This window comes from Simochromis diagramma, unplaced genomic scaffold, assembly GCF_900408965.1.
Source record: "Simochromis diagramma unplaced genomic scaffold, fSimDia1.1 OVJJ01000410.1, whole genome shotgun sequence".
Classification (NCBI taxonomy): domain Eukaryota; kingdom Metazoa; phylum Chordata; class Actinopteri; order Cichliformes; family Cichlidae; genus Simochromis; species Simochromis diagramma.
This window is the reverse complement of record NW_024387237.1, coordinates 174,389-196,188: the sequence shown is the minus strand read 5'-3', so window position 1 is coordinate 196,188 and position 21,800 is coordinate 174,389. Positions and strand designations below refer to the sequence as shown.

Below are 21,800 nucleotides of genomic sequence, written 5' to 3'. Positions count from 1 at the left end.
AAGACCACTCCCTCCAACCTCCCAGCTGCTTTCTATAAAGATGGCTCCCTCATCAGGAAGCAGCCTACAGGTCACATGACCATCCAGCATGTTTCCAGGTCTGATGAAGGCCTCTACAAGTGTGACATCAGCGGTCATGGAGAGTCTCCATCCAGCTGGATCACTGTCACAGGTGACACACTCACCTGTCTGTGTTTCTGCAGCTTTCAACGTTCACAATGTGACGACAACTTAATGACTGTGTTTGCTTTATTTTAGGGGAACACACCACCACACCTCCACCTACATCCACACCTCCACCTACATCCACACCTCCACCTACATCCTCTGCTCCTAACTCCACCTCCATCATTCTTTCTCCATCACTCTTTCATCCTGTATTTCCCATGTTGTCATCAGTCTGTGTTGTGGTTCTACTGGTGTTACTGGTTCTGCTGGTGAGACGATGTGTTCACAGGAAACCTGAAGGTGAGACTCAGACTTCCTGAACTTTCAGGTTTGAGTTTGTTTAGTAGAATAAAGTTCACATTCATAATGATCACAGTAACAACTTTTATTAAATTTAATTTCTGTTTATATATTTAATTTATATTGTTGTTCATTTTGCATCATTTCAGCAGATCAAGCAGAAGTTGGAGAAGATGACATCATCACTCATGTCATGTACAACACTGTCAAGATAACAAAAGCTAATCTGATGAAGCAGAGGTAATATTTGAGTTTACATATTTTCCTCAAGCCATTTGTAATGTAGTAAAGTTAGTTAGTGTTCTTTTTTTTTAATCACTAAAGTGAACTAATTCTATTAGTCTTTGGGGGCTGACTCACGATTGATGCTTCAAGAGGACAATAGAGGAACTGCATCTGCTTATTTTTGAGAGAGATTTGTATCTCTTTACTTCAGTTTGATCAGCAGAAATTATATTTAAATTACTGTTGAATTGCCACTAAATAAATAAATCTCAATGGAAGCTGTATAATGCACTACTTCACACAGATTAGGGACATAATTTCCAAAACCTAGTGAGCAATAAGAGTTGCTTCTAGAAGGACTTCAGTGCAGTTTTGAAGTGAGGCCATACATGTACATTGTGATGACAGTCTTTATTATGAAGATGTTTTCTCTGACATTTTCTGCTTCTTGTATCTTAAACTGAATTTAATATGAGTGTAGAATCAGATGTAGGTTTTTGAAGCCTGATCCTGACTTTAATTATATGATTAATGATTTTAAGGTCACTATAGAGTATGTGAGGGATGATCAGAAGTATATAGTGATGTATAGTAAATGTGGATTCTAGGAAAAGTAAACGAACATTTTCCTGATTTAGTGTTATCAAAACTGGAATTCACAATGTTCAAGTTTTTATTTTTTGTGATATTTGATCTTTTTCAGATGTAATCATGTGTTTAACTCTGTGCTTACTTATTGTTGTTCACTGTGAGCTGGACTGTGTGTTTGTGGTCTGTGGTTAACTGAAGCTAACAGCTCTGCAGTCGTCCAGCATCCTGTTTCTGATAGAAAGAAAGAAAGAAAGAAAGAAAAAAAACACTTCAGAAACTCAGTCTAAGAGATTTGAAAAGATTAAGTTTAAAGAGGATTGTGAACCGGGATGTGAGCAGGCATTTACAACTTACTGAGTGAGGTTTTTTTTTTTTTTTTTTTAATAGTGGAAAGCAACATATAAACCAAGCCAGGAAATGGCTATAACTTAAACTAAGAAAAACCTAAACTGGGAAAGCTAACAAGGAATATGCGACCAGCGACAAAGATCTAAGAAAAACTTGAAACACAGAGGGACCAACAGGGGAAGACAAGCAGACAAACCAGCAACAAGCAGAGGACAACACAGGGCTTAAATACACAGGCAGGACGACCAGAGGACGGGGAACCAGTGGGAACACAGCTGGAATTGATCTGCCATAACGAGACAAAGGAAGCAGAGCAGAATACACTGACATAGGACAAGGACTATCAAAATAAAACAGGAAGCACAAGACATTCAGAAAGACGCAGACTCAGAGTCATGACATATAGAGACATATAATATGCACAGAAAACCAGCAAGAAACCAAAGCCATGAATCACAAATAATCAAGCAATATAAATTAAGCAAACACAAAACACTGGGTCATAGACCCAGTACCGTGGCAGAGACACATAACACTTGTTACATGGTTTTAATTTATTTAAACACCCTCACTCATACTTCCCTTAAATGCTATCCTGTTTTAAAGCTGTTTATTTTAAAATAAAAAAAGGGAAAGAAGATGTACACAGAGTTTGACATCCCTGAAGTGTAACTGATTTTGTGTTATAACGTTTAGTGGTTCCTTTTTTTCTGTTACAGTGTATCTTAAACCAAGAACACTTCCTGTTTCTCTGCTCTGTGGCTCCCGCTGAACACATAAATCTTTATTTTACAATCACAATTAATTCGTTTTCCTAAACCAGCTGATCTAGATTTAGAGACAGAGGGTCAGACAGAAAATACTTAGTAAAAATAATTTGTTAAACGTTTTTTACTTCATTCCTATTTATGTTCACAGAAATGCATCAACATATCTGCCAGTTTACCAGTGGGACTCACTGCTGTGTTTTATGGAGAATAAAACATAAGATGGCATTTATTAGTTCCAGACTTGGTATATTCACATAGTTACAGCAGGAGAATAAACAGGGTAGGAATATAAATAGATGAAAGATGTGTGCAGAGACCACACAGGATATTCAATAATGTTAGAAATAACCGATAATCACTAAAAGCAGCTCAGATGTGTCTGTAATCTATCTGTCTAACACTAGCTGTTAGCTTTATTATCAGGAATAATTGACTTTTATTATAAGACATAAACAGAGAGACTGAAAAGACAGATCATTAAAGACAGAACATTAACTGTTCATTTCCAGCCTCTCAAACTGTCCTTTAAAGCATGAATTATTTTTGAAGTTCTGCATGTAAAACCACAGCAGCTACTTCCTGCTGTCAGTCTGATCAGACCTCTCACTGCAGTGTGTGCTGCTTTGTTAATAATATTATTCATGCTGTGAGAAAGTGTTTGCTTTGTGCTCTGTGGTGAAGTATCTCCGGCTGCACTGAAACAAGATGGCAGCTTTGTGGTCGTCCAGCTTCTTTTTCTCAGAAATACCCCCCAATGCTTTGTGGTCAACAGCAGGTGTTTAGAGGAGGAAACTCTGAAAAGCTGATGCAGTTTGTAAACATCATCACTTAATTGTTTCTTAATGCTGCAGAAAGTAAATTAATAGTTCCTATAGCTGTGTGTGATAATAGTATAGATTTGCAGTTGCTGTACCTCACTAAATTAAATGTATTTTATTGTGCAGTGACTGATTCAGTGGACTCAGCAGTGAGACCTGAAAACATCAGTTATGGGCAAACAATCATCAGAACAAGGAGGCCCAGGTACAGCTGATCTTTATCTTTAATTTTGAATACAGACAAGCTAGCTGCTCAACCAGTTTCCAGTTATTATGCTAGGCTAAACAAATTATATTCCTTTTTCCTAAAGCATATAGGGCTGGATCAGGTGACCCTGAATCCTCCCTTAGCTATGCTGCAATAGGTGTGGACGGCTGGATGGATTCCCATGTTGCGCTGAGTGTTTCTTCTTCAGTCACCTTTCTTACTCAATGAAGCAAGTTTAATAAAGAATGGCCTCTCACATCCCTCAGCTCTGAGGTGCTGCCTGCTGAATATAAGCTGTATCACTTCCACTTCCCCACCCTGTCAAACTGTTTGTGTCATCTAGTCCAATCACCTTCTCCAGGCCAATCAGCATTCATGCTGCGTACTTTAAATCTTACTGCACATTGGTCATTCTCCTTTGCAGACGCCTTTATAGCACCCACCTCCTCCTCATATCCGCCTCTCATTACTCAAGCGCCATTCAAGCCACCTGGATCTCCACCACAAGCAGCTAGACTCCAGGGGGGTTCTGCTCTAATCCCTTTCACAGCTGGGGTTCCATTCTGCCAAGACAAGCCATCAGAGTCTAATCACCAAACATCTATCTATATTCTGTTAATCAATAAATCATGTTAATTCTTTCTAATGATCTGTTCTTACTGAACCGTGTATTAACAGACCTCTCTGCATTGAATCATATCTGTTATTAACCTCTGTCTCTCTTCCACAGCATGTCTTTATCCTGTCTTCCTTCTCTCACCCCAACCGGTCGCAGCAGATGGCCCCGCCCCTCCCTGAGCCTGGTTCTGCCGGAGGTTTCTTCCTGTTAAAAGGGAGTTTTTCCTTCCCACTGTCGCTTGCTCATAGGGGGTCATTTGACTGTTGTGTTTTTCTCTGTATGTATTACTGTAGTGTCTACCTTACAATATAAAGCGCCGTGTGGTGACTCTTTTTGTGATTTGGTGCTATATAAAAAAATGAATTCATGCTGTTAGTAAAGTTTTAATTAATTCAAATGCTTCCTACAACAATGCAGCAAAGGTTATTATAGTATACACTGGAATATAGTATATACATTTTATATATAAATTTGAAGCCAGTTAGTGCAGTGTTGTTGTGGATTATGTGACAGTTAAGTCACATTCAAAGTGATGAGTCACAACTTCTGAAAGTTATTCTCAGCAGAAACCCCTCTTTAATTATCTGACCTATTTTCCTGCAGCCATATATGAATTTAAGGTTATATATTTGTTGTTTGTCTCATGTTACCACAGGGCTCATTAAGGCATAACCTGTTCAACATGTGGGTAGTAGAGAAGGTGAACAGATTCACCTTTTGTGTTCAGTATGACTCTGAGTCGGTCTGAAAAGAAGGTGCTGTCAAGATTCATGTGTTACTTGTCTTTTTTTTTTTTTAAAAAGAAAATTGCCAGAAAAATAAAATTCATTTTTTGGAACTGGGCTCTTTATTGAACTTTACGACAAACACACAAATACCTAAATATCAAAAACAACATTTTTTTACACTATCGAGGACTTTTGTAAAATTTAGAATGTGAGAATTTTCTGGGGGGGGGGAAAAATCAGTGATGATGTCTTAGTCTTAAAAACTCAAAATTTCATGTATCAAATATGATACACTTTTGAAAAAAGGACACCTTTTGAAGGTTTGTTCTCCAGTTGTTCAAATTGAGGAAGTATCTGTTAAGACCCACTCATCTAAATTACAAATGATTTCATAGGAAACCTGTTGGGATGAAAGTTAAGGGAGATGAACAAATTAGGTTCCACAATTATTTAATTCAGTTGGAGAAAGTATAGTCATCATAAATATATGAGCAGTTTGAATATAATAATCTCACACACTGCATATTGCTCAGGTGTCATGTGATGAGGGGACAGTGTGGAGATCAACAGTAAATAAGAAAACAAAAAGAAGCCAAACAGAAGAGAGGTTAAAAAATAAGCAGCATTTTAATAGGTCTAAACACAATGAAAGAGCAACAAAGCTATATCAAAAAGAACAAAAAGAAAAGTCACAACACAAACTAAAGGGAGGGCGAACAGACACAACAACCAACAGGCCCACACAATTATTCACGTTGCTCCCAAAATCAGAAACTCGAAAAACACCGCTGGGGCTCTCTTTCTTAAGTGGATCTCACACTCTAGAAAGCAGAGAAAAGAGGAGCAAACAGAGAACCAACCATAACCTCACGATGGATCTCAACTAGCCGTGCTGAGCCGTGTTTGAGGATTCATTACTAAATAAATCCAGTTGCAGACTGAGGAAAACAAGCTGTAACAATGAGCAGAAAGAAAGCAGCACTACATGTATATACCCACACAGCCCCACTGTGTTATATCAGTGAGGAAAAACTCAGAATTGTCAGCTGAACCTGCTTCCTGGAATAAAGCTCAGTATAACATTTAAACTGAATCAACACTCTGACTCTGTTTATTGTGAATATGTCAACAACTAACTTTCTGTTTCTTGCAGGTTTAGTTCAACGTTGGTCAGTTAGGTCATGGCATATCAGTATCTGAGGCTCATTTTTTTTTTAAATTCTGTCCTTGTAAAGAATGCTGCTGAGGAATGTTTCATGCCTGCAGACACTGACATCAAACACAACAAAAACCAGGAGAACAACTGAGACATTTCTGTATTCACTGTAACAAAGAGCAAAGCAGTCAAGTGATATAACAGGACATATTGTAATCCCAGTCAAACTAGTGTTTCCCACACCAACTTTCAATATGAACATTATTAAGACATTTTTAGTCCTTACTTACGATCAATTATCCCATACAGACTGTTGCTCTCATGTTACATTCAACTACAGCACAGCTAAGAAAAATATTTTGCAAATAATGTAGCATACAGGTGAAAGAAGCCTGGGAAGTGAACAGTAAACTGGATTCCCTCATCTTCACAGGCCATTCAAAGATTCAGAGTATGCAGGGAAGCAGCGTTGCCCCCAGGCAACGTTGCATTAAACCTGGCCAGAACGTTTCTGTCCAGGTTTAATGCAGCGTTGCCCCCAGGCAACGTTGCATTAAAACAGTCCTGATTGCATGGTTCAAATCATGCCATGTTAGCAATAATATCAAATGTATAACAGTCATATCTGAGAAAAAGGACCACTGATTTTACTAATAAAGATCTGCGCTGGTAAAAAGTATCAGTAAAGTTAAAATTCAGACTTTCTGTGCAACAGGAATGCACACAGTAAATCCTGCTTTATTCAGGCCTAAGAGCTCAGGTGTGAAATACAGAGTTTGAGGAGGGTTTTCATGGCTCCACCCATTTATTACCATGCAAATAAAACAAGCAAAATGGAACAAGCTGCAAAGAAAGCCCTATGTTATTTTCTTTGATGATAGATGATGTGTTTAATGATATAGAGGCAGGGGTGGGGTGTTCACTTTTTGCTGATGATGGAGCAATATGGAAGAGAGGGAAAAATATAGAGTATATTGTGAAGAAACTGCAGGGAACAATTAGCAGAGTCGAAGAGTGGTCTTATAAGTGGGGTTTTAAATTTTCGGTTGATAAAACCAAGGTGATGTTTTTTACGAGGAAGAGAGTTGGTAAAGACATCAAGCTTAAGTTGTATGATCACAAATTAGAAAGGGTGAGTAAATTTAAGTTTCTTGGATTGTGGTTTGATGAAAGGTTAACATGGGCTGCGCATATTCAGAAGGTGGTGGACAAGTGTAAAAAAGTGTTGAATATAATGAGGTGTTTAGTTGGGAGGGACTGGGGAGCGGATAGAAAGTCTTTGAGGGCCATATACACTGGGTTGGTCAGATCACTGTTGGATTATGGGTGTGTAGCATATAACTCAGCAGCAGACACAACTCTGGTAAAGTTAGACCATATTCAGTATCAGGCACTACGAATATGCACAGGTGCATTTAAAACAACTCCAACAGCAGCTTTACAGGTGGAGATGGGAGAGATGCCGTTGGGACTGAGAAGGGAGCAGCTCATACTTAATTATTGGGCTAATTTACAGGGCCACGGGCAGGATCACCCAATGCATGAAGTACTTAAACCTTGCTGGGAGAAAGAAAGGAGGGAAAAGAAGAGCTTTGGATGGATTGTGGGGAGACAAGCAACAGCATTTAATCTGGATCAGTTAAACATTAGTCACAGAGTGCCGTTACCGGCAGTACCTCCATGGCTACTTCCTGATGCTACAGTAGACTTAACATTGTTGAACAAGAAGAATGAGGATAGGGCATTTACTTTGAACTCTCAAGTGGTACAGGTTTACATTGACCAATATTATAGTTATGTTCAAATATATACAGACGCCTCAAAGAACACAACCGGTCAAACCGGTGTTGCAGTCGTGGTCCCAGAGTTTTCGGTAGAAATGGGTAAAAGGATTAGTGATGGGATTTCTGTGTACACTGGGGAAATGATCGCAATATTATTAGCTGTTCAGTGGGTGGAGGACGTGAGACCATTACATGCTGTCATTTGTTCAGATTCAAGTTCATCATTGGTCAGTCTACAGCATAGTCACTCAGACAGTAGAGCAGATGTTTTGGCGGAAATTCAGCAGTCACTTTTCCGGATACGCATGATGGGACTTGCAGTTGTGTTTTTGTGGGTGCCAGCACACTATGGCGTGTGGGCGAATGAAAAGGCAGATAGAGTAGCAAAGGAGGCAGTAAAACATCGGGTGGTTGACATGGCTGTTAGTTTTGGCCAAGCAGATATTAGGAGTATGGTAAGGCAAATTATGAGAGCAAGATGGCAAAAGCAGTGGGAGGGGGAAAGGAAGGGACGATGGTTGTATAAGATTCAAAGGAGGGTGGGAGGAATGAGAACTGCAGGACGGACTAGGAGGGAGGAGGTGATCATATCCTGACTGAGATTTGGACATACTGGCTTGAATAATACGTTATTCATGATAGGGAAACATAGTACCGGAAAATGTGATTACTGTGGGGTAGAGGGAACTATAGAACATGTCATGTTGCAGTGTCAGAGGTATCAGGTTGAGAGGAGACATTTGATTCAAAATCTTAGTAACCTAAAAATCAAACTGGATCTGGTTGATTTGTTGCGAAAGGAATCGGGAAGTAAAAGTTATCAGGCCTTATTTCAGTTTTTAAAAGAGGGGAACCTGTTTGGAAGGATTTGAGGATTTTTATTTATTTATTTATTTATTTTTTGAGCGTCGTTCCAGACCATACTCCATACCAGTTGGTGGCGGTAATGCACCTTTCAATTGTTTGCCAACCGCCAATACAACTGTAAGAAAGAAGAAGAAAGAACACACCTGTCATGACACTCAGACACTTTCAGCTGTATTTAAAAACGTTAGCTTAATGTAGACATAACTTAAACTCAGATATTTAGTTATTGTGTTATATTGCCAGCATTTGGAAGTCTTCATACTTTCAGATGACGAGGAAATGCCTGCTTTAACCTCTGCGTCGCTCTGCTGCACTTTATTCTCTATCTGCTTCCTGTTTATCTCTGCAGGTAAGATTAAACTTTAAATTCAACTGGCCTTCCTGATTTACAAAATAACTGATTTATAAAGTAACACCACTAAGAATTCCCTTCGTACTCATGTTTTAAAAGTGTATTTAAGTGGGCTGTGTGACCTGCCAGGTCGGGAAAGCTGCGCTAGCAAAGTGTGTCTAACTACGCTTATCAGTAATCATCAGTCAACTTGTAACGGCGTGGGCCCTGTGTCTGTTACAGTGGTCTTCTGCAGAAGTTAAAATGCTTTACAAACATTTAAAATGTAGCAGTCAGTTATCAATGTAAGGCTAGAGACAGCGATCTCTGGGCATGGTGGAGCTGTTTGGAATATATTAGCCTACTGTAGCTGTCACAGTTTACATGAAAGTAGTCTATTAAACCTTTAGACCAGGAGTCTCACACTTTATTTATTATTTATTCTTATTTCAAATATTGTATAACAAGACAAAACTGAACACATTTTTTCTTTTCATATTTAACAAAATGAAAATGCAGACATAAGTGTACACATTAGATACTGACTACTAGTGAAACTTGTTTTCTTTACAAATAGCTCACCAACTGAACTAACATAGCCATATCCCAAAACATGTTTGCACGCTCTGCTCATATTGCCTTCATATTAAATATTTTTTTTCTTTTTAAAGAACTTGTTTTAACATTGCGCTCAACAACAAACAAATCCTCCCTAACAAAAAAGTAACTTCAAGGGCCAAATTGTATTATATTTCTTCATGTTGGGATGCAAGTAGGGGTGAGGTTTAAGTAAATAAATAAATACAAATCAAATTCACAATGTGACATAAAAATCATATCACACAAATAGAGTAGAATATCACAGGCATTATATATTTATAGGATTAAAAAATGGACAAAAAAATGTTAAGCTTATAAGTTCATGGGAGAAAATACCTTTAACCACCCATTTCTGTAGTTTATTCCTAAAAAAAAACCCCAACTGTACCTTAAAACCCCTCTGAAACATAAAGGTTAATTAAAAGCTACTCATTTGGATCTGACACTGTCCAACTGGATAATGAATTGACATGTTGTTGGCTAAAAGTAAAATACATTTTTATTAGCATATAACTGTGACATGAACAATTGTACTTTGATGCTTTTAACCTCTCTGCTCTGTTGTTCCTTCTCACAGACCAGAAAAACATCAAAGCAGTGCCTGGACAGACGGTCACTCTGCCATGTCAAGCTCCAAAACACAGACATATCATAGTTGTAGAGTGGAGCAGACGTGACCTAGACACAGAATATGTCCTTTTGTACCGGGATGAGCAGTTTGATCCAGAAAACCAGCATCCATCTTTTAAGAACCGAGTGGATCTGCAGGACAGACAGATGAAGGATGGAGACGTGTCTTTGATTCTGAAGGATGTGATGACCGCTGACACTGGAACATACGAGTGTCGTGTTTTCCAGACAGAAACAAACAATGGGAGGAGAGTATATCTAAAGACTGGTCCCATCATCATCAACCTGAGTGTTGTTCTTCCAGGTCAGTCTGTTATCAGTGGTAAAACTGTTTCCTTGTTTTTGACCTGAGATAGAAATGTCTTCTTAGTAAAAATGTAGCGGTGCAAAATTTTGGTCCATTTATTTATCCCTTTTGTGGCTACAGAGAAGTGGTCTGTAGAGCAGATATGAGGAACACAAATGTAGCACAGAAATAATTCAATTTTTTTAATACCAAATCACAACAGCCACATCAGGGTGGTTTACATTATAAGGTAGACTACAATGGTACATATAGAAAAAAACCCACAAAAACGATATGACTCATTATGAGCAAGCACTTTGGCAACGGTGGGAAGAAAAAACTCAATTTTAATAGGAAGAAACCTCCAGCAGAACCAGGCTCAGTGAGGAGCGGGGCCATCTGTTAGGTTGATGGGAGGAAGACAAGACAAAGACATGCTGTGGAAGAGAGCCAGAGATTAAAAATAAGTATTGATACAGTAAGCAAAGAGCCACAGATTGATATTGTGAATATAAACAAAACACAGAAAGTGCTCAGTGCCATAGTGACATAAAAAATAGCTTTTTATAAAAATGTCTAGAGTAAACAAAATAAATGATGAAAGCTGAAGAAGAGCTCTCAAAGTCTTATGCAGTATAAGGAGTGAATCCCTGTTGTCTCCAATTCAGACATGTTAGTCATTGTTACTAGGAATGTGCCGATACTGATATAAAGGCCAATACCGTAAAATGTGCGTGTACTCATACTTGTAAACGTTAACCGATATCATGAACCGATACCAACTTATTTCATGAGTCAGAGGGTGGCTTGTCATTTCGGTTGTAATTTTTTTTTTAGTTTAGCCGGTAGGGGGATATATCGCTATGGGGTTAGGCGAGTGAGACTGGCGGCTCCTGTATTTACTAGGGGTGCAACGATACACAAAATTCACGGTTCGGTTCGGTTCGATACTTTGGTGTCACGGTTCGATATTTTTTCGATACAAAAAAAAATGTTCATGCCTTTTTAATTTGTCATTTATTAAATTTTCACGGCACATTCCACACCACATCTCTGTGCGTTCATCATTTGTTTGAAGCCAGCTCACCTCCTGCAACTACTTTTCCGAGAATACGTGCTTCTTTTGTGGTTCGGACTCCTTCTGACATTTCTTTGGAGGTGGAGGAACATCACAGTAATTGCTTAAAGGAGCTTGCTTCTTCGACATCTTTAAGAGTTCTAAACAAATGTCTGTCCTCCTCCTGAAAATCTTATGTACGCAAACACGCGTTGCAACTTCATATCTTGTTTATCTTTTTTATTTTGACAGCGAATGCGCACCTGCAGACCACTTATGTGCAGCCCTGGTTATTTAGCTCATCATATTGCAGCCACAGAAATTCTTTTGTCCATGAAACCATAAAGCTGCACTTTTTCTTTTTGCCTTATAGTCTGATTTGTCATAACTTTTCCGTTTTGTGGTAAGCTTTTCTTTGGCTGTCACTTCTTCACCCTGACCTGTCTTATTTGGCTCAGCAGAACTAAAATATATATCCTGCTGCTTTTACACGCGCACTCACATAATGCTCAGCGATCAACCTCTCACATGTTTAAGCTTGCTGTGGGAGATTTCACTTGTCATGTTTGCATAGTAAGCTAACGATTGATAAGACGATGTCAGAGGAATTGGTGCGCAAATTATCATCACTCACCAATCAGTGCTGTCGCTCTCTATACACAGTTCGCGCAATTGCAAAGTGAAAGCAAAAAACAAGCGCAAATTCAAACGCGATTTCAATATGTCACATATTGACAGTGGCTCACCCATGCCAATGACATAATTACCCAGCTACATTTCCGAAAGAATGCAAAAGCATTGACATATATTTTTCCTTCCTACAATAGCCCGACAGGCAGGGCAGAGATAGATTTTGGTAGCCCGACTGGGGCTAGCGATTTTGCGAGCCCTGTATCTGATTGAGGAATCACTCATCTTTGGAAAAGAGTTTATTACAGAGAAATGGCTCTTTCCAAAATAAAAGCTATACTATACGCTTCTTCTGGGCTATATTCTCAGCAGCATATTAAACATGTCAGGTCTCCATAAGGAGAATCATGTGCTAACTGCTGTCTAAATGACTCGGGTAAAGTTTGTAGCATGCATGCTTGTTGTTTTTGTCTGCTTCCACTTGTCTTTGCACTAGGATGATGTCGTCGTAAATGTGCAGTCATATTCGTTGTGTTCCCACTAGTGCTGTCAGCGTAAATCTCGTTGAAATGACGTTAACGCCACAACACGGCAAATCTCCGTTAATGATCGCCCCGTGCATGGGGCTGGACAGCCAACACGTTAACAAGCTAACTGCGCTAACACACTAGCTCCCACCCATGTAATTGAGCATTGCATGGCACATCCAACATACTGTTTTACTTTAGTCCATGACTCGCTTACCTTCAGGGTCATACGTCACATGAAAACCAAAATAATTCCAAACACCAGATCTGAATGAGGGTCGGGGAGGTTCAATTTGCCATGTTGCAAGGAGAGCTTAACTTCTGTCTCGCTAGCTTGCCCTGCGCTCTTCCTTCTGACTATGCTGTCTGTGTTGCGCGCTCAGTGGATCTGTGCTCGACAGTGCAGCCTAGGCGGAGTAGTCGAACGCAGATTCACTGAACACTCAACACAGACAGCATCATCAGAAGGAAAGTTGATAAAATAAATTACAAATGTTGTATTGTTCGATACATATGCGTACCGAACCGAAAGCACTGTATCGAACGGTTCAATATCGATACGAATATCGTTGCACCCCTAGTATTTACGCTAAACAAAATGTCAGCAGTGTGGACTTGTACATGGTACAATACAAGCAATTTAATAAAACATCTGAGGACGCATCATGCGCTGCAGTAAACTGAGTTTGCTAAGGCTAACACTAGACCAGAACAGCCAACTTTAACTCTGGTTTTGGAAAAGCGATGAAAAATGTCAAGAGGAAAATCCACGGGCATTTTATCGCTTTGGATGACCAGCCAGTGGAAAATGTAGGATTTTGCTGTCTTCTCAGCATACTCGAGCCGCGATATGAGATTTCCAGCCGCCCATACATCACGGACATAATGGTGCCAAAACTTTTTGAAGAGGTAAAAAAAAAAAGAAGGTCCATAACCTCATACAGGAGGTTTCAGCTGTAAGTTTCACTACAGACATTTGGACAAGCAGTGTGTTCCCGATGTCACTCCTCAGTTTAACAGCGCAGTGGATTGATGAGGAGTTTGTTCATCATCAAGTAACACTACATGCAAAGTCGTTCAGGGGCTCGCACACCAGCCAAACCATCGCAACTGCTTTCGATAGCATGCTTCAAACCTGGGATATACCAAAGACGTCTGTCCACGTAGCGCTCCGGGACAATGCAAGAAATATGATAAAGGCCATGAGTGATGCTGAGCTGCCCAGCCTACCTTGTATTGCTCACACTCTACAGCTAGTTGTTCATGAGGGCCTTCTGTCACAGAAGAGTGTTGCTGATGTGGTGGCAGTTGGCCACATAATAGTTGGACATGTTAAACATTCTGCTCTGACCAGCTCCCATCTCGAGGACATTCAATTAAGAATCAACCAGCCTGTGAAGCGGCTCCAGCAAGACGTTCAGACCCGCTGGAACAGCAAATTTTTTTTATGATACAGTCATTGATTGAGTAGAAACGGGCTCTGGGAATATTCGTGTCTGAATATGGACTCCCTGATACGCTCATGGCTCACCAGTGGACACTGCTGAAAAAGGTGATATCTGTTCTGGGTCCATTTGAGGAGTTAACTCGAAAAGTCAGCTCCTCAGATGCCATGGCTGCAGACGTCATTCCAGCAGTCACTGTGCTCCAGATTTCTAACAAGGGAGACTGATGAAGACCAAGGGATCAAACTGCACCATAACTGCTGCAAATGCCAAAGAGATGCTGAAACTTGAGCTGCTAAGCAGGAGGATAATGACCTGAATGAACCACCATCAAGAAAAGCACGCAGTGACCAGCCCATTACTAATCTGGACAGCATGTTTGATGAAATTGCAGATGAGCAGACATCAGCATCGGTGGGCAGAGGTGCGGTAGGTTCTAGTGTAGAGTTAGAGACATATCTTGGATAGGCTGCAATTTTATGAGAAGACAAACCTCTACAATACTGGATGGTTAATAAAGTGCGGTTCTCAAACCTGGCTAAACTGGCGGGCAGATACCTTTCGGCACCGTGCATAAGTGTTGATAGTGAAAGGCTGTTCAGCTCGGTGTTACACATTGTGAATGAAAGCAGAAACAGGCTCACAGCTGATCATGCAGAGGTGATTCTTTTCATCAAAAAGAACCTGCCTCTCAAAAACAGCTTAGTTCCGAGGTAACACCATCGCTTGCTGACTGAAGTTGTTTTGTTTGATTAAAATGTGGACCCTGCAAAAGGTGGTTCATTAATGTTATGTGAATCTGAAAGCTGTAGACAGTGCCAAATAGTTATTTTGTTTATTCTGAAACCTAATTTTCATTTATTATATTCTTCGTGGGTTTTTTTTTTTTTTCAATCTGAAAGCTGGAGAGAGTCCCAAATAGTTCAGTGTTATATATATATATTTTTTTTTTATTACAATGTGGGTACTCTGCAATAGGTTCATTAATGTTGTGTCTCTCTAAAAGCTGGAGTTCTTCAGTTATTTTGTTTGTTTGTTTACAATGTGGACACACTGCAATAATTTAACAGAAGTGTTTATTTTTCACTTGAAATTGTTTTTTGTGGTCATTTTTATTAATATTTTATTTTTTATCAACAGAGAATAAAATAAAACCTGCCTTCCAATTCTGTGTGTGTGTGTGTGTGTGGGGGGGGGGGGGGGTAGAATTATATACTCTGTATCGGCAAGTACTCAGATCAAAGTATCGGTTTTGTATCAGTTTGAAAAAATTGCTATCGTTGCATCCCTTATTGTTACCCATTTGCTGCTGAATAGAAGTATAACCTAGACAGTAGATAAGCAAGCAGACCATTCCACTGATGCAGTTTAAGAGACAAAAAGACTCACGGTGGTTTATACTAAGGGATAAAAGCTGCTCCTAAATGTACAAAATGAATTCCCAAAAATTCAGGATGCTGTGTAAAATGTAAATGGAAAAACATTATGCCATGTTTTGCAAATGTCACAAACCCATTTTTCATTCACAACAGAACATGGAAAACGTGTTGACTATTTTCAGTGAAATATTACACTATTTTGTTAAAATCCATCCATTTTCTTTTGCTGATCCGGGGCCAGGTCGCGGGGGCAGCAGCCCAGGTAGAGAACCTCAGACCTCACTCTCCCGAGCCACCTCCCCCAGCTTGTCCGGGGGAACACAAAGGACTTCCCAGGCCAGCCGAGAGATATAATCTCTCGAGCGTGTCCTGGGTCTGGCTCGGGGCCTCCTCCCGGTGGGACATGCCCGGAACACTTCACCCAGGAGGCATCCATGTCAGATGCCCGAACCACTGGCTGCTTTCGATGTGGAGGAGCAGCGGCTCTACTCTGAGCCTTTCCCGAATGGCCGAACTTATCACCCTCTCCTCAGTCCTCTGTTCAACCCATCTCTAATGCTGGGCAGACACTGTGTGATTTTTTTTTTTTTTTTTTTCTTTTTTTTTCAGTCGCGCGATTCAGCTCCTGCTCAAACTGCACGATTGACTCGCAGGGGTTAGAAGTTCATAGGTCACGATGCAGGGTCTCACACTATACGGCCCGATGCTCTGATGCGACCTGAGTGCTCACACTGTGCGTCCATAAAATGAAGGTTATAACAGAAATTCTGTCGCTCTCTCCCTCTCTGTCTTTCACTCACACCGATACGCACACCACCACCATCAACTTTGCTAATGAAAAACACTGATCAGGCAGCTGTGATTGAGCAGCATGTAGATCCAACTATTTTCAAGGTTGTTGTGTCGTGATAATTTTGTGATGCCACATCGAAAAGGCTCGGATGAGCTTTCCAAAGTTCTACAAGTTGTGCCTCCATCGCTTGTGTCCAGATCACACGCTGCACTGCTGTGCTGCGCTGTCTTTTTCGCTGACATTTGTGTTTGCGCGTGCGCAGTGTGGCAAACTGAGGCGACACCCTCACGACGGTCGCGAGGATTTCAAACAGGTTTGAAATCCTCGCGACCAAGCGATTGATGATCGGGAGCTCGTCGTGAGGTGTTAATCGCGTCTCGTTACCCCACGTATACTACACGATGCACGACGCACGATGAAGGCCAAAATCGGGCCGATCGCCAAAACGGTCGCACGACTCAAAAATCGGCTCAAAATGGGCCAAAAATCGCACAGTGTGAGCCCAGCATTAGGGAGAGGGCACCCACCCTTTGAAAGAATCCCATTTCTGCGATCTCGTTCTTTCGTCACTGCCCACAGCTCATGACCATAGGGTGAGGGTAGGGATGTAAATCGACCAGTAAATTGAGAGCTTTGCTTTTACAGCCAGCTCTCTCTTCACCACAACAGACCTGTACAGCGTCCGCATCACTGCAGCCACCACACCAATCTGTCTGTCAATCTCCCGCTCCCTTCTCCCATCACTTATGAACAAGATCCCGAGATACTTAAATTCCTCCACTTGGGGCAGGGTCTCGTCCCTGACCCGGAGTGGGCACTCCACCCTTTTCCAGCAAAGGACCATACAGACATATATACTTGTATACGCTGGACATACAGTGGCTTGCAAAAGTATTCGGCCCCCTTGAACTTTCCCACATTTTGTCACATTACAGCCACAAACATGAATCAATTTTATTGCAATTCCACATGAAAGACAAACACAAAGTGGTGTACACGTGAGAAGTGGAACGAAAATCATACATGATTCCAAATGGTTTTTTTTGTTTGTTTTTTTTTTTTACAAATAACTGAAAAGTGGGGTGTGCATAATTATTCAGCCCCCTGAGTCAATATTTTGTAGAACCACCTTTTGCTGCAATTACAGCTGCCAGTCTTTCAGGGTCTGTCTCTACCAGCTTTGCACATCTAGAGACTGAAATCTTTGCCCATTCTTCTTTGCAAAACAGCTCCAGCTCAGTCAGATTAGATGGACAGCGTTTGCGAACAGCAGTTTTTAGATCTTGCCACAGATTCTCGATTGGATTTAGATCTGGACTTTGACTGGGCCATACTAACACTGTTTTGTTTTAAACCATTCCAGTGTTGCCCTGGCTTTATGTTTAGGATCGTTGTCCTGCTGGAAGGTGAACCTCCGCCCCAGTCTCAAGTCTTTTGCAGACTCCAAGAGGTTTTCTTCCAAGATTGCCCTGTATTTGGCTCCATCCATCTTCCCATCAACTCTGACCAGCTTCCCTGTCCCTGCTGAAGAGAAGCACCCCCAGAGCATGATGCTGCCACCACCATATTTGACAGTGGGGATGGTGTGTTCAGAGTGATGTGCAGTGTTAGTTTTCCGCCACACATAGCGTTTTGCATTTTGGCCAAAAAGTTCCATTTTGGTCTCATCTGACCAGAGCACCTTCTTCCACATGTTTGCTGTGTCCCCCACATGGCTTGTGGCAAACTGCAAACGGGACTTCTTATGGTTTTCTGCTAACAATGGCTTTCTTCTTGCCACTCTTACATAAAGGCCAACTTTGTGCAGTGCACGACTAATAGTTGTCCTATGGACAGATTCCCCCACCTGAGCTGTAGATCTCTGCAGCTCGTCCAGAGTCACCATGGGCCTCTTGGCTGCATTTCTGATCAGCGCTCTCCTTGTTCGGCCTGTGAGTTTAGGTGGACGGCCTTGTCTTGGTAGGTTTACAGTTGTGCCATACTCTTTCCATTTCTGAATGATCGCTTGAACAGTGCTCCGTGGGATGTTCAAGGCTTGGGAAATCTTTTTGTAGCCTAAGCCTGCTTTAAATTTCTCAATAACTTTATCCCTGACCTGTCTGGTGTGTTCTTTGGACTTCATGGTGTTGTTGCTCCCAATATTCTCTTAGACAACCTCTGAGGCTTCTTCTTCTTTAGTCAAGTTTAACGGCAGCTTACATCCAAAACTGTTGCATTACTGCCACCTCCTGGCTGTTAATCGTCCGTCATTCCTGAATCCTCAGATCCTCTTGATGAGACCAGTATTTCTCAAAAAACGAAAAACCACCACTTTCCCTTCACCATGACTTAACTCTTTAACCACTTGTTCAAACGTAAGTTCCCTTCCACCACTCATTTCACCCTCCTGTGACTTGCATACTTCCTGCAACTAAGGAGTACATGCTCAACCGTCTCCATATCAAACCTCTGAGGCTGTCACAAAGCAGCTGTATTTGTACTGACATTAGATTACACACTCTATTAGCACTCATCAGGCAATGTCTATGGGCAACTGACTGACTGCACTCAGACCAAAGGGAGCTGAATAATTACGCCCACCCCACTTTGCAGTTATTTATTTGTAAAAAATGTTTGGAATCATGTATGATTTTCGTTCCACTTCTCACGTGTACACCACTTTGTTTGGTCTTTCTCGTGGAATTGCAATAAAATTGATTCATGTTTGTGGCTGTAATGTGACAAAATGTGGGAAAGTTCAAGGGGGCCGAATACTTTTGCAAGCCACTGTATACTCGCATATATACATGCATGCATGCATATGAGTCCAAACATCGGGTTAAATAACTTGGCCCTGCAAGCCTCTCTGCCTGTCTTTGCTGCATATTTAACCGGGCCAGTTTTGTTATGGTAAACAAAACTGGCCCGGCTGAGAGTGCACCTGGGACACTTTTTGCCTTTCTCTGTTGCCCAAAGTTGTGAAAAACCCTTCCTTAATGGATATAGTAGCATACCCCTGGCAGCAAACTCAACAAAGTTGTCAGGAGGATTCATTGTTTTTGTTCTGCAGTCGGTTTGATATCTTTTGGACTCACTTTGGCCATAAAACTGTCAAAGGGACCCAATTAAAAATGATGGATGGTGGGAACAGTGCTCAGACAGTTATGGAGTAGTGCCAGAAAGTTATGTAACACAAGTGTCGGAGATGAAAGAAGAACAAAATGCAAATTGACAACTGATTGGGGAAAAGTATTGACAAACATTAGATCGATAATGAGATAATATTGACCTTTGTAGACCTGAGAAAATACTTATTAGTTTAAAATTAATATGGTGCGAGTACAAAACAAGGAATGGAAAGTTACCTAGCAGCAGGAGGAGAGGACACTGATCCTATATAAAGGAGGGTCAGATATGCCCCAACCAGCTCCTTTTTTTTCCCTATCTGTCTTTGTGTGTCTCTGCTGTTTGTGCTTACAGGCTCTTCACCCTGAGGTTCACTTTGCTTTGCTTTCTGCTATTATTTTGCTGTACATGTACTGTTCTGCTGTTGATATGGCACTGTTTAATAAACTCTGTTCCAAGAATTGTACTCTTTTCCAGAGGATCCTTTTGAGTGAATGGATTTTTATTGGATCTAAAAAAGCTGGACCACCACATCATTGGTGGGATAAGGTTCTCATGATGGCTTCAAAGTTTGGAACCACAAGTCACTCTCTGCTTGACTGCTGTAGTAAAACACTTCTTTAACCTCTCTTCTTTTTGTCATTTCCTCTTTCAGACCAGAAAGTTGTCAACATCACAGCTGAGTCTGGACAGAATGTCATTCTTCCATGTCGAGCTCCAAACACCCTCCTGATACCAGCTGTAGAGTGGAGCAGACGTGATCTGGAGACACAATCTGTCCTTTTGTATTGGGAGAAGGGGATTGTTACATATTTCCAGCATCCATCTTTTATGAACCGGGTGGATCTGCAGGACAGACAGATGAAGGATGGAGACGTGTCTTTGATTCTGAAGGATGTGACTATTAATGACACTGGAACATACCAATGTCGTATCTTCATGAATGAGAAACACCCTTGGAAATCCATCATCAGCATCATCGACCTGAGTGTTGTTTCTCCAGGTGAGTGAGTAGAGTTGAGTGTGTGTGTGTGATCAGAGGTGAAGCTGCTTCCTGGTTGTTGATGTTTGTTTCTAAAGATGTTGTTGATGAGACTTTGTAGAAAGCAGCTGGTCTGAGTGATGTGATCAGAGTGCAGTAGATAATGTCTGACAGCAGTTTGAAGAGGAAATGGATTCTGTTCTGTTCTTCACTCATCACCTACCTGACAGCTGACACCTCACACCTGTTTCTCACCTGCAGGTCAGACAGGAGGACACACAGAGGATGGAGGGAAGGAGGATGGACTAACTCAAGGACATTATGGACTGGCAGCAATCCTAATTTTTTGTATCCTCCTTGGTGTTCTTATTTTTCTGATGTGCAAACAACCCAAAGATCAGTCAAAACAGAATTAACATGTTCAGCTGAGTATAATGTTGGAATGTCTCAGCTTCTTTTTGAATGACTTTCTGCAGTTCTTAGTGACAGAAGGACAAACAGAAGTTCCCAGTGATGGAAATCCTGCAGGCAGTGGTCAGTTAGAGATCTGACGCACCCTGAATGTCATCATGAGTATGGCCAAAAAAAATATATGGACTGAGCAGCAGGTACTTCATTGATGTGTGCCATCGTTGAACCAAAGTTTAGGAAAGAAAAGCTTTGAATCATTATGAACTCTTCTTTGAGAAGCAGCAGAGAGCTAAGAAGAAAAACAAAATACTCAGAGCTGGAGTTGGATGTTAGTCTCTTCACCAAGATAGAAGAGAACATAATTAATGATACAAATATTGGTTCTGTACATCTGACGTTTTTTTTCTTGTTTTTTTTTTTTCTTTCATGTTGTGAAAAATGCTGTAAATTAAGGTGAGGCAGACTAACTGCTATTTAAATATTGCATGAAAATCCTCTGCAGTTTAGTGCAAGATAACCAGGTTAGTTTGCTGTGCTGTGATGGATTTAACATAAAGAACAGTTTGTGACTGGTGCACAGTGGATGTGGTTTCATGGTCAGAGTTATGCTACTTTAGATGTAGCTGATTTATATGAATTTTTGCTGATGATGCTGAGATTCACTGAATTCCACTTTCATGCCAACTTGACACCGTCTAGAAAAGACAGGATAAGCAGTGCACGGTCAGTGTAGAGGATGTAAATCATACAGGACAACTCATTAAACATCCAGTTGAATTCATGTGTGTACATCCACAAGAAGCAGCAGGTCAGAGTTATGAGTTATACCTTTCCCCACACTAAACCATTACAACCAATTTTAAAGTTTCCCCACCAGCTGAATCCAACTTTAACCTCTAACAGTACATGTTTTACTGTTTAGAGGCAAAGTCACCCTCTACAATGTAGACAACAGAAAACAGATATTTTTTTTTTTCTTCAGATTTATGCTGAATATAATTAGAATTAAAAAAAAAAAAAAAAAAAAAAAAAGTTCGACAAA

General features: G+C 40.7%; 2 protein-coding genes and 1 long non-coding RNA gene across 3 annotated transcripts in view; 2 read left to right on the top strand and 1 right to left on the bottom strand.

The window, feature by feature from the left end:
• LOC120746965 overlaps positions 1-21,800 on the bottom strand; it is a 253,809-nt gene that overhangs the window by 175,619 nt on the left and 56,390 nt on the right. The gene's annotated exons all lie outside the window — the stretch shown is intronic.
• LOC120746984 lies at positions 138-4,153 on the top strand. Its single transcript, XR_005699008.1, has 4 exons — positions 138-172; positions 259-468; positions 618-708; positions 3,347-4,153. It is a non-coding gene; the product is annotated as an uncharacterized LOC120746984 (long non-coding RNA).
• Positions 8,703-21,730, top strand: LOC120746967 (matrix remodeling-associated protein 8-like). Its single transcript, XM_040052549.1, has 4 exons — positions 8,703-8,931; positions 10,091-10,447; positions 20,021-20,368; positions 20,609-21,730. The coding sequence occupies exons 1-4, from the start codon at positions 8,862-8,864 to the stop codon at positions 20,761-20,763; spliced, it is 930 nt and encodes a 309-aa protein (XP_039908483.1). The 5' UTR covers positions 8,703-8,861; the 3' UTR covers positions 20,764-21,730.